The sequence below is a fragment of the Eschrichtius robustus genome, chromosome 16 (genome assembly GCF_028021215.1).
Source record: "Eschrichtius robustus isolate mEscRob2 chromosome 16, mEscRob2.pri, whole genome shotgun sequence".
NCBI classification, from domain to species: Eukaryota; Metazoa; Chordata; class Mammalia; order Artiodactyla; family Eschrichtiidae; genus Eschrichtius; species Eschrichtius robustus.
The window spans coordinates 71,527,388-71,540,463 of NC_090839.1; the positions used below are offsets into that span (position 1 = coordinate 71,527,388).

At 43.0% G+C, this 13,076-nt stretch overlaps 1 protein-coding gene and 1 long non-coding RNA gene across 13 annotated transcripts in view; one reads left to right on the forward strand and one right to left on the reverse strand.

The window, feature by feature from the left end:
• Positions 1 to 970, reverse strand: part of LOC137750474 (uncharacterized) — a 35,111-nt gene extending 34,141 nt beyond the window's left edge. For 2 of the 11 annotated variants that reach the window (XR_011070444.1, XR_011070452.1), the window contains exons 1-2: positions 751 to 938; positions 50 to 144 (exon numbers count right to left, since the gene is read on the reverse strand). This is a non-coding gene — a long non-coding RNA (uncharacterized lncRNA). Of the gene's footprint in view, positions 1 to 33; positions 145 to 750 lie in introns of all 11 variants that reach the window. The other 9 variants (XR_011070446.1, XR_011070450.1, XR_011070449.1 and 6 more) reach the window with 9 other exon arrangements.
• METTL9 (methyltransferase 9, His-X-His N1(pi)-histidine) overlaps positions 879 to 13,076 on the forward strand; it is a 45,044-nt gene continuing 32,846 nt past the window's right edge. The window contains exons 1-2 of one of the 2 annotated variants that reach the window (XM_068524812.1): positions 879 to 1,424; positions 12,355 to 12,545. In XM_068524812.1, coding sequence (XP_068380913.1) covers positions 879 to 1,424; positions 12,355 to 12,545 — 737 coding nt within the window. The remainder of the gene's footprint in view (positions 1,425 to 12,354; positions 12,546 to 13,076) is intronic. The other variant, XM_068524813.1, reaches the window with a different exon arrangement.

Genomic DNA, 13,076 nt, shown 5'->3' on the forward strand with positions numbered 1-13,076 from the left:
AAACAAGCCTAGGAAGGTGTGAAGCTAGAGGACCCATGAAACATGTTACTCCTTAGCTGTAGCTTTGGTGGCAGCAGGAAGAACTTCAGACACAGGAACACAGTGTAACCTTTCAGTTTTGAAACGCTGCTAGGTCTTCCCGTTCTATAAATGATCAAAGAAACATTTGGGTAAATACTGCTCCCAAACCTTAGTTGGCTTTAAGAGTGCTGGGTCCAACTTCCGTTTGTTAGTTCAAGGAAACAAGCAGCCAGGGACTCTAATTTGGGGTCTCATTTTTGGACAGGGTCATCAACACACCAAAACATTACTTGCAGGTGCCCCAGCTGCAGCAACTTCCAACAAAGGCAGAGCTTTCACCGATGCCTCTTAGAAACAGGGAGCCAGCAACCTGCCAGGCTTGGGGAACTGGGAGGGGAGGTGGGGAGGGGTTGGTGGTAACTTTTGCCCCCTAGATTCCTGTCCGCTTTGCAGCTCCTGTGAAGCAGGCTGGAGGTCCTTGGGGTGGGGGTCTGGCTGGTCGGCTCTAAATGTAAATAGGAAGCCACGCAGCTCAGCAAGTAACAGTTAAGAAATGGCAGTCTCCATCTCTGGCAAGGACTTGGCCCAAGTGTCCGAAAGTACGAAAGGGATGAGGGTCACCCCCGGGTCAATCTGCACAACCTGGTGAAACGCACTCCGGGAGGGTGAATGAGGGGCCCAGAGGCAAAGACTAAGGCGAGGAAAGACCAGAAGAACCGCGGACACTACCTTGGAGGGACGGGGAAGCTTCAGGTACCGCCTTGGAAATTATCTCCACTGGCCCAAAAGTCTTAAAATCGTTTCCGCCATTATAAGGAGCCGCGACCAAACAGGAGGCGGGGACGCGCGCCACGCGGATGCGCGCTCCCTTTGTCCCACCTCCTGGCCGGCCCGCTCATTGGGAGGAGGGAGCGCGCTTCGGAGAGAACGCGCCGCAGCCGTGCGTATGTGCTCCGGGTGGAAACTGGAGCCGGCGGCGGCGGCGTTCCGGGGGCGGAGAGGAGGGGGGAGGCGGGAAGGCTGCGCGCCGCCCGCTCCTCCCCACCCCCCGCCTCGGCCCTGAAGGGGCTGGATGGGCGAGTTGGGCGCGATGGCTCGATCCTGGGCGGCGGCGGCGGCGGCGGCGGCGGCGGCGGCGGCGGCGGCGGCGGCGGCGGCGGCGGCTGGAGGCGGTGGCGCGTCCTCCTTCTTGCCCCGGCGCCGGCGGTGATCCGAGCGAGTGGCCGCGGCCCCCGATGAGACTGCTCGCGGGCTGGCTGTGTCTGAGCCTGGCGTCCGTGTGGCTGGCGCGGAGGATGTGGACCCTGCGGAGCCCGCTCACCCGCTCCCTGTACGTGAACATGACGAGCGGCCCCGGCGGGCCGACGGCGGCCGCCGCGGGCGGCAGGAAGGAGAACCACCAGGTACTGGGCCGAACCCGGGCCCGGCGGGGCGGGGCCGTGGCGGCCGACCTTCCCGCGCTCAGCCTGGCTATTGTGCGGGGCGTCGCGGCGAGAGGCCCCCCCGGGCCTCGCCCCGCCGCCCCGGCCCCTCGCAAAGTTTCCCCCCGTCTTCCCGGCCGGGCGCTCGGTCCCGGCCCGGCGACTCCTTTTGTTCCGCGGCGCGGGCGGAGGACGGCCTCCCCTATCCCTCCCCGGCCCCGGCGTGGGCGGCCCGGAGCCCCGCATTGTTCCTGGGTCCCCGGCGGTGATTGCAGGCGCTCGGCCACCTCGGCGTCCGCTCCCGGCGGCGGGACGGAGGAACTTTAGGGTCGGCGCGTGGCGACGGAGACCCATCTGACACCGGGGCCTGAGAGCTAGATGACCGGACCAAACCCATTACCCCGGACAACCTTCATCAGCTCCGAGAATCACACCGAAAAGCCGGTGCCTCTTTTTGCGTGGTTGAATTTCTGAACGTACAAAAGGTCATAAAGAAATTTAACCGTGCTTCGTGAGCCATTTAACTCTCTGGGCTCGTTCCGGTGACATTTTCCCTAAGCACTTAAAAATGTGTTTGACAGGTCGTCACTCTCATCCTATCGAACCTTCCCCTGCTACTAAAGAGAGATCGCCTTTAAACTTTGATTTTGGTATCTGACCGCAGAGATGTGATAATAAGAAAGATGATGCAAGCTTCTACTGGAAGGGTTATTAGAACTGGGCAGGAGTGAATTCTTTAAAAAGTTGTAGTTGTGCACTGTGAACGATGGCGGTGTGGCACGTTGGGTAGTCTTTTCATTAGCTTAGTATTGTGCCACTTAAATATGTGCATTTGTAGAATTAAGAGTGAGATATTTCATATTTGACCATAATGTAGTTGGCGGTTAACGTGACATTCATTGCAAGGAGGCTTTTGAACTCTGCCAGAGTGTTCGTTTATAATAGCTAGCATTTATAGTACATTTTGCCTTCCCAGAGAGCAGTAGCTAATTACTCCCCATCTTGTGTCTCATAATTTTCATAGTGTTCTCATTTTCCTATGTTATTTTTCTTGTTATGCCAGGTGTTCAGAGTTTACACCGAAGTTGATTTCATGTGTTCTAATGAAACTAAAGAATTATCTAAGGAGATAAAGCTATTCATTCAGAGAAGTAGTATTTAGTTTTTATTTAAAAAATATTTATAGTGGCCTTTTTCTATTTTTAAAGGAAATCATAAATTTCCATAAAAATTTTTAAATTTATAATCCCACAGCTGTTGTACTGTTAGGTAATCACTCCTATGATATTGTTAGGAGTGCACATAAAGTTAGTAGGTGATCTTAACTTGTAAAACCACATTGTTTGCTACCGATTGATCAGTCATTTTTAGAGTTGTACTGTAGTGATAATGTAGTTACCAAAATGTCATATATCCGTAAGGGACATGGATAATGGTGTAAAACAATGAATAGAAATGTCATTTTTAACAGTTGGTAGAAATAAGTTTCTGGGTAGGATAAAAAGGAGGCTTATTTCCATTGACATGGAATTATGGTAGAGTCTCTTGGCTGTAGGTGTTTATTACAACACTTGTGATTACCTCTACTGCAGTACACTTGATGTTTTCAGTGCTCATAAAAGAAATAGACATATTATAAAACTGAAAAACTGTCTAAGTAACTTGATTTTTAATGGGGCCTAGGTAGAATTATAACTGTAGACATAGCCTCAGAATATGCCCTAACAAGATATCTCTGAATGTCTTCTAATTGTGTACCTTTATCAAGTTGAATTTGCCAGGTTCTAAGGAAAAGTAATACCTCATTTACTTCATTAGGCTTCTGAGATACTAAAGTATGTGTGTACATGTGTACATGTGTGTGTTCTAATCAGTTGCACCTGACAGCTTGGCAGCTAATTTCTCTGAAGTGAAGACTAATCTGGTGGTTTCTGAATATTAGGTGGGCAGGGGGAGATTGGCTCTTTTCCTTAGAACAATCAATCCAGACATTATTTTGAGTTGATACATTCACATTATGAAAATATTGTCCATGAATAAAGGTTAAAATGAACAAAAGAAACATGTATAGAAACCACAGTGAAATAGGAGACTGTTCTCTCTGCAACGTGGCTGAGTTGATGATTTGTTATCTGCTTTATATTCCAGGATCCTGGGTTTGCCTTATAAACTTAGTTGCTTGTGAAGTAACTTAACCCTAAACGCTTTTCCACCCTTCAAATTAATAGTTCATACTGGGTCTTCTGGTGTTCATTTGGGTATGTGGCTTCCATAGCCAGCCACATCTGGTTCTTTTGCAGTTGCATGAAAGTGGGGTTATGGATTTGATTGAACCATACTTAGCACAAGTTTTCCTTATGGTTATTTTGATTAAGAAGTTATGGTGGTAGATTCTGTGTTTAAGAGAGACCTTGGGCAATGTTTGTTCTTTAAAAATAGCTATTTAGTTACTATAGCCTTGAGAGGCAAGACTCCTTTGAGCTAAAGCAGCTCTAAAACTATAGTCGCAGCACCATTTTAATAACTCGGTTTGGTGTGCTAGCTTCGAAACTGGGATTTATGTTTCACTCTGGGAAATCGAGAAGCAAGGGAGGGCTTCTCTCAGAGAAGGGATGGATATGGCTTGCATGCCAAATTGGGCTCACTGACTTTTTTTGTACAGACTGTGAAGTAAGAGTAGTTTTATACTTTTAAATGGTTGCAAAAAATATATAATCTTTTGTAATATGTGAAAGTCTTCTTACATGAAATTCAAATTTCAGTATCCACAAATAAAGTTGTGTTAGAACAGAGCCACCAAATTTGTTTACCTGTCATGTGTGAGAGCTTCCAGATACAATGGCGCAGTTGCACGGTTGCTACTTTATGCCCTGCAAGCCTAGAATATTTACTCTCTGGCCCTTTACAGAAAAAAGAGTTTCCTCCAGAGAAAATTTCCAGCTTCCTTAATCAGCAGCACATTCTTTTTTTTTTTTTTTTTTTTTTTTAAGCAGCACATTCTTAATCACAGATTGCAAGGTGGGTAGTTTGACTTACTGGGAAGAAATTGAGGCAGACAGTGAGAAACTAGATATGTGACTTTTCAATATTGGCTGACCCGGAACTTACAAAGAAGATGACAACAACAAAAACTTTGGATCTAGTCTTTTTGAGGCATGGCACCTAGTACTTAAAGTTAATGCAACTATTAAAGAGCTATTGAAACTCTTAAAGGACTCTTAGGCCCCACTAACTAGGTTCTTGATACTAACAGTTATTCAGCAGCTTCTCAATTGATGGAGTGAAAAAAGAATTTTCATCAAACTCCCTGGAACCAGGCCAGGACTATTTCTGCAGGTGACATACTGCAAGGTTTTTTAAAAAGCACAGATAACATTATCTGGAGTTAAGAAGGTGTAACTTAAAATTGCAAATATGTGTATATCTGACATTTTCTTTTTTCACCTTCTTATATAAACTTGAACTGTGCTTTGCCATAAGCAGTGGTGGATTTAAGATAGAATTGAAATGATTTGGATTTTTTTCCAAATGAAAAAATACTTGGACATCACAGCCAAAGATCAAAGGTTATGCTAAAGGACAGATTCTGTCTGCTGCCCCTCCCTCCCCAGTTACCTTATGGAGGTGGACCCAAGTCAGGCATGAGTTATCAGTGCTCAGAGGGGTCAGTCAGCTGGCCAGACAGACACTGATGGATAGGTTCGTGTCCTCCTCTGAACTGCCTTTGAAAGTCTGGAGGCCTTTGCAGCCGAATACCAAAGAGATTTTGAAAAGGGTTTCTTTCCTTCCTTATAACCTGTGTTGAAACCCTAAACAAGTGTTTGCTTCAGTTTTACAGAACACGGGGATGCTCTGTTCTTCTGGATATACCAGAGGCCTTTATGTTCCCCTCTGAAGGTGCCCTAGGGGACCCTGGTACTTCCAGTAAAAGAGTTTTTTAGACCCTCTGAAGCGTTGTTAAAATCTTAGGATTGTAAAATACAAACAGTGAGTGAGTATTTGAAATAAAGATTGCCAGTAATTTATTCATTAAATCAGAGCTGAAGCAATTTAATCTAATCTGTATAAGTTGTTTCCCTCCATGGACGTGAAGGTGCCTTGTTACTCTGCACTTTGAAATCTCGCATAAAGAGGTTGTTGGTTTAGGTTTGTATCATTTGTAGAAAAAGAATGAATGATTTGAATATCTACTCCTAAGCTGTACTTATACACAAGGTGTCAATGATTAAATGTCTGGACTGATGTGATTGCATTGTAGTACTTAGAATGTGATTTTTGAATCCTTAGCTGTCAAGGTCAATGTCGTCAGGCTTGGTCTTGCCACCTGCTGTAGTAGAAAAGATTCTGCTGGACCCCATCAGTGGAGCCTTTCTGGTTGTTTTTAGTGGTACTGAATATCTCAGGTCTTTGGTTACTCATTTCTTTTGAGAATGGCTGGGTGCCCAGACCTACAGTGTGGTTTTTGGGCATTCCCTTGAACTTCAGTTCTCTGACTGGTTTTTGTGGACCTTGGACAGGAAGGGAAAAAATCAAGTTATTGTGCTTCTATTAAGTGTCAGGTACTTTAAATATATTGTCCTCTCTAATCCTCATAACAACTCTTGGATGTGGTACATCCCCATTTTACAGACAGAAGATTGAGGCTGAGCAATGAAACTTGCCCAAGAGCACAGTTAATAGATGGCAGAGTTGGATTTTGAAACCCCGCTCTGTCTGGTTTCAAGGCCCAGGCTTTTCCCACTGTTTCATGGTGTCTCTCCTAGGAATCCTTGTTGTCTGAGGGGCTGTGAAAGTAGATTGCCCTCTTAATGGCAGACTGTCCCCATTCTAGTGGACGTCTGTGTAGACATTGAAATTATGTAGCTGTGTGCAAAAACACAAGTTGTTCTTGCAGTTTGTGAGTTAGATAAAGATGGGACAGGTGCTTGAAGTTATGGCTTTCATCCAGTTTGTGCATGCTTAGGTCAAGTTTAACATTGAAAAAAAAAAAATCTTACATGTGGTGTCTTTCTTGTGACACCAGCCAATTCTCTGACACTAACTAGGTGTTCTACAATTCACTCCTGTTTGACACTACTCAGAGTTAACAGCCCAGAGACTTAAGGGCTCCCTCCTGCAAGACTGCCCTCACTTCACATGCCAGCTACAAGTTGAGGGTCCACAGTCTACCCATGCTTCTGTCCGACTTGTTTATAAACTCTGTGGTTTCCACAACCCCCATCAGGTTAGATAACTTGCTGGAATGACTCACAGGGCTTAGGAAAACACTTTACTTCTGCTTAAGGTTTATTATAGAGGATACAACTCAGGAACAGCCAAGTGGAACAGATGCATAGGGCAAGGGGTTAGGGGTGGAGAGGGTGACACAGAGCCTCAGTGCCTCGTCCAGGTGAGCCACCGTCCCAGCAGATCAATGTGTTCAGCCACCTGGAAGCACCCAGAACCCTGTCTTTTAGGAGTTTTATGGAGGTTTCATTACCAAGGCATGACTGATGAAATCTTTGGCCTTTGGTGATTGAACTCCATCTCTAGCTTCTCTCCCCTCCCTGGATGTTAGTGGTGGGGCTGAAAGTTCCACCCTGCCCTCCTGGTCATCTCATGAGCACACAAAAGGTGTTTTATCACTCCTGAGTTTCTCTAAGGTTTCTAGGAGCTCTGTGCTGGGAACTGGCGATAAAGACCAAATATTTATTTTTTATTAAAATCAGGAAGTTGGTTTTTTAAAATAACTTTCTAATTTTACTAATGTGCTCAAGTCCTTTGTATTTTGGAAGAAAAGACTATTATATCATATACCACGTGTTTGACTAGTTGAGGAACTCAAAAAAATAATTTCAGAAAAACTTTTAACTGTATCCCTCAGTCTGATAAGCAAATATAATTTTATAGGAAAATTGCGTTTCTACTTTAAAGGAATGATTCATCAAACAAGGTTATATAAAGATGAGGAGATTTCCATGGCCTTAATGAAATCTTTAAGACATGACTTAATACTTCATTATGTTGATTAGCTGGTACTTTGTCATGTCTACCTGATTTGGCTATTTCTTGTTTGGCTAATTATTAGTATCTCTACAGTCTTGTTGCTAGTAGGGAGGACATTGCTATTTACTGTAACCTCTTTTAGAAGACGTTATGTTTATTTATCACATCCTATTTCACACTTGGCATCAGCAGATGACTGCATGGCATAACTCTGGCTTGATTAGACTTTGTTATTTCAAAGATTTCCTTACTTATTTCCATTGAACAAAATTCAAGCAAACTTTAAAGGAAGATGCTAGCTCATAAGATGCTTTTTCAGACGCTGTGTTCTCCAGCTGAGGAGTACAGCCCTACAGTAGGGCTGGCACACAGTCCTTCCAATGTGAACCTTTAACGGGCATGATACTTTGTTCTTGCCTGTGCACATTTGTCTCTGTAGTCTTTGAGGAGCACACATTCAAAGAACTCACCTGCTTGAACATGTGCAGAAGCCTACAGACAGGCCACTTAGTGAGAGCTCATTACAGCTTTTCATTTAAGCTGGGTTGTCTGGAGAGAGGTAACTCCAGGGGGACTGCCACATGGTTGCATGGGCTCCTGCACTGACTTTCTGTCAACATCTTAAGGGCAAGGTGACTACGTATTTAAGGCCTGAAGGTCCTGGCCAAGATCACGATGACATTACTTGTTTCTCTGGGTTTCTGATTTTTTCCCTACTCTGGAATGTAAGTTCCTGGAGGCCAGTGAGTCCGTCTTTAATTTTCCCTAGACCACTTTTGAGCTGGGATGGTTAGGAAATGCTAATGAGATTTTCTGGGTAAGCCCATTTAGGGGTTCTTAAGCAGTGGTGATTTTGTACCTTCAGGGACACTTGGCAATGTCTGGGACATTTTGGGTTGTCATGACTGGAGGGTGCTACTGGCATTTGATGGGTACTGGCTAAGGATGCTGCAAACATGCTACAGTGCACAAGGCAGCCCCCATAACAAGGATTGTCCAGCTCCAAATGTCAGTAGTGCTGAGGTTGAGAAACCCTGGCCTGGTGTAATTTAGTTGCTATCTAGATCAGATTATCTTTAGACACATTTAGTCAGTCTAACTGGGCAGAATAGTTCTGCTTTCTCAGACAGATACACTGGGTAGACTGAAGCAAAGAGAAGCTTCTTTGAAAGAAACTCATAAAAAAACCACATGCACCTAGAACAGGAGCTTGAATCAGCTGGGAGTGCTCAGAAACCTCAGGCTTCCTATTTATTCAGGAGCTATAAGGTGGGAAATGAAAGGTGAAGTGCTTTGCCAGGTGCCTGGTACAAGGTAGGCACTCAGTGTGTTCCTTCATGGCTTGCTCTGCTAATGCAGTTTTGTGGTGGGTGGGTAGCTTAACCACTACTTGCAGAATTGGGTTTCAGCAAGGCCTTGCAAAAACCTTGAAGTTTTAGAAATTGATGAAACCCAGTGACACCTGTCTCCATGGTTATCCTTGTGTTCTCTCCAGGATTTTACTAGAAACTCTAAATTTTATCTGTTGGACTGCCTGTGATTTTTAACAATGATCGTTAAACAGATGAACATTTATTGTTCATCTGTATCTGTGCCAGTCACTGAAGTCAGTCATTGCCCTTGACCTTTTATGGAGCTTTCTGTCTACCTGGGAAGATAGACACTGAACATGCAATTATATACAGGTGTTCAGTTCAGTGGTTATAAGTGTTACTGAGGAGACTTGGGAGATATGAGAGAGTATTAGAACAGGGGATCCATCCTAGTCTGGAAGTTCAAGGGAAACTTACTTGAAGAAATATTTAGGCTTAGGTCAGTTGGGGTGGTGGGAAATGTAGGAGACAGCAAATACCATGCGACACAGCCTTGGGAAAGGAGCCTTCCAGAACAAGAAAGACTGGTACAGTGTTGTGACATAGTGAGTGGCTGGGTGTTATGGATCGGTAGGGAGTGTTGTGAGACGAGGCTGTGGACACAGAATGGACAAATCCTGTAGGGCCTTGGAAGCCATATTAAGTATTTTGGATATTATCTTAAGACTTCTCTGAAGCAGGGTGTTGACATGATTAGATTTGCATTTAAAATTTGCATTTTTAAAGAGATATGCTTGACCGCTTAAGTTTTCAAACCATTTTTAGTTTCTGGAAGATCAAAATGCCACCTACATTTAGATGTGTGTGTATTTTTTTTTTTTTTTTTGAATAACAGCTTTGTCCAGATATAATTCATGACCATAAAATTCATCTTTTTAAAGTGTACAATTCAGTGGTTATTAGTATATTCACAAAGGTGTACAACCATCCCCACTCTCTAATTTTTTTTTTTTTTTCCCCCACTCTCTAATTTTAGAACATTTTCATCACTCGATAAAGAAACCCCATATTCATTAGCAGACACTCCCCATTGCCTCCTCTCCCCAGACCCTTGGTAACCGTGATCTACTTTCTACTTTCTGTCCCTGGACCTGCCTATTCTGGACAATTCATGTCATGTAATTTGTGGCCTTTGGTGACTGGCTTATTTCACTTAGCATAATATTCATAGTTCATGTTGTCTCATGAATCAGTACCTCATTCCTTTTTATGGCTGAAATAATATTCTGTTGTATGGATCAATCACATGTTGTTTATCCATTCATCAGTTGATGGACATTGGGGTTGTTTCCACTTTTTTGGTAGTTATGAATAATGCTGCTATGGAGTTGACATTAGTATCATACAAATGGTCAGGAGGAACGTGGAATTCAACCTTCATCTTTAAAGAGAAGGGCATTAGTCCTTTTTATTCTGTAGCACATTCTTTTCAGTAAGCATTTTCTTTTCTGAAAGATTTGTATGGCAGTAAAGGTTCAACCACATGTGTTAATGTGTTAGTGTTGATGAATTGAGAGAAATGCTGTTAAGAACTTGAGTGTTTTGGGGCACTTGAAAGCATTATTTGCAGTTAATGGTGCCAGTTCTTGCCTAGTTCTGGAAGTCAGAGTCTGTTATTGTTCTGGTTTTCCGTTTACAAGTGGATGCCGAAGAATTCTTAGCTCCTCTGTTCCGCTTGAATGACTTCTTGTTCACGTTAATAGAATGTACCTGATTGCCTATTACCAAGGTGATGGCTTTCGTCTTGATTAGTCATTTCAGAGAATTAAGAGAAAATAAAAGTTAGAATGGCCTCAGTATTACAGAGTTCAGAATGTGAACCAGGAGGTCAGGCATATAATAAAAAATGGTTTATGACCTGCACTGGGGCATAACTTCAGGCACAATGAGTATTAAGAATTAGTTACTGATTAAGCATGAACATTTTCAGACCAAGGAAAAAAGTGTAGGCAGTGAATGTAAGAAGCTTCATAGCTTGTCACGTAGAGTGGGAAAAATAAAAATAGTATCAAGCTGAAGCAGTTTTGGTAAAAGTGTTTAATGGTAAATTAACACACATCAGTCAACAATTCGAAAGATTTGGTTTATCAAGTCAGGGCACAGAGTTTGTAAAAAGATTAGTTATCTTTGAAATCTTAATGTGCCTGTCTGCTTCTTTGTATTGGTTTATAACTGGTTCCTTTCAATGTTAGTGTCGGGAATATTACCCAAGATTTCATTCAGTATTTAGCAAGCTTAGGATGACTGTAAAATTGGTCCATCAATTGTGCAAGCAGTTACGGGACACCTACTGCTGATGAATGGTCGTATTTGTCGGGGGAAGCAGGTTACTTTTGGCTACTCATTGGGAGAAATTGATTGTTTCTTAGTGGATAACAGATTAATAGTAACTGGTCTACTCTGCAGTTTCATCATGGTACTTAATGGACTTACTTTTATTTATCAGGCCATGTCAGAGGACTTTATCTCATTGCTATTATTATTACAGTAGTCTCATGTGTCTGGTCCTATATTGAGGATTGGCCTGCATTAACTTGCTTAATCCTCTAAATAACCTACCAGGATAGATAGAAACCAGTGACGTCTCTAGTCTACAGATGAATTTACAGAGGCTCAGAGATTAAGTGACTTGTGTGAGCTCGTACACAGGAATGGCTGAGCCAGGACTTGATGATGGGCTCACTCTAAAGCTGCTGCGCCCTGCAGGCTGCTTACCCCCTTCTCTGGTATACTAACCCTAAATGAAAATGGGACACATTTATTACGGAAGATTACATTTCATCCACAGTTGAGGTTCTTGAATTTTGTTCTAAAAGTGTGTTCTGGTTAGAGCCTGTTCCTAGAAATCTGGTTCTTAGCATGTCATTACTTTGTCTTCTCATTGGTTGCATGTGACCTTAAGTAACTTCTTAATCTTTCTCAAGCATACTTGGCTCCTGTCTCTTAGAATGTTATATGACCTGGTAAAGCACACGTCAGTATTTCTAAACGTCCCTATTTAGCCCACAAGAAGAAGGGCAGCTTCATCTGGTCACTGGAATGTTAAATTCTGCTGCTTACTCTGCTTACTTGATTTGTCTCGTGGTTTCGAGTTAAATCATTGCATTGAGTGACTGTTTTCTTACCTAAAAACAAGGTTAATGTTGGTAGTTATTGCCTTATGTTGAATCTCAGTGAAGGAGAGGCCAACAGAGTTTTCCTAATCTTGGGGTACAGGGGGGTATAGTGACAGAAGTTGTTGGGCCAGGAGTCAGAGCACTTGGACCGTGGCCTGGCTCTGTCACTTACTGAGCTGCATGACTCAGAAGCCTCTTCACCCTTCCCCCACTCTCTCTACGTACCCTGAAGGTAATGAGAACTAAACCAGAAATTATGTATGAGGAAATACTTTATACCTTATAGGTCATATAAGAGATGATGATTATTCTTAAAGTGCCATGAGATTATAACATTTGGAAATCTTAGATTTAATTTAGTCTTCTATTTTTTGTTTTTGGACTTCTTAGATGACACTTCAGTTGTATGTTTTCATTTTTTTTCTTCTTTCTTTTTAGTGGTACGCGTGCAACAGAGAGAAATTATGCGAATCACTCCAGGCTGTCTTTGTTCAGAGTTACCTTGATCAAGGAACACAGATCTTCTTAAACAACAGCATTGAGAAATCGGGCTGGCTATTTATCCAATTATATCACTCTTTTGTGTCATCTGTTTTTAGCCTGTTTATGTCTAGAACATCTATCAATGGGTAAGTGAATCTTGGATACTTTTTTCTTTATCCTTAGGTATAAGAAAAGAAAAGGAAAAAGAAAAGTTACCTTGTTGAGATGTTGACCACCTCTACAGCTACAACACTTCTAGTCAGAATCCTTGGCCCAGTGTCTCAGCCTCTGCAATTATGCTTTTAAAATTCACTGTAACTCATTGGTCTGTATTTCTGTGATGGGAATCACAGTGCTTCCCAACTTTGATGTGCACAGGAATCACCTGGGTATCTGGTTAAAATGCAGATTCTGAGTCAGTAGGTCTGGGGTGGGACCAGAGATTCTGCATTTTTAACATGTTCCAGGTGATGTCTATGCTGATCTATTAGAGAGGAGCAAGATGGTTGGAACCAGGCCCTTAACGTAGGCTGAAAAGTAAGATCTTTGCCTTAAGCACACTTCCCAGGAACAAGTTTTTTTGAGAAGGATCTAATTCAGCCAAGCAGTGGATGGTGGCTTGTTCGAGTGAAGGGTTCTCCATCTGTTCTTTCTTTCTTTCTTTTTTAAAATATTTA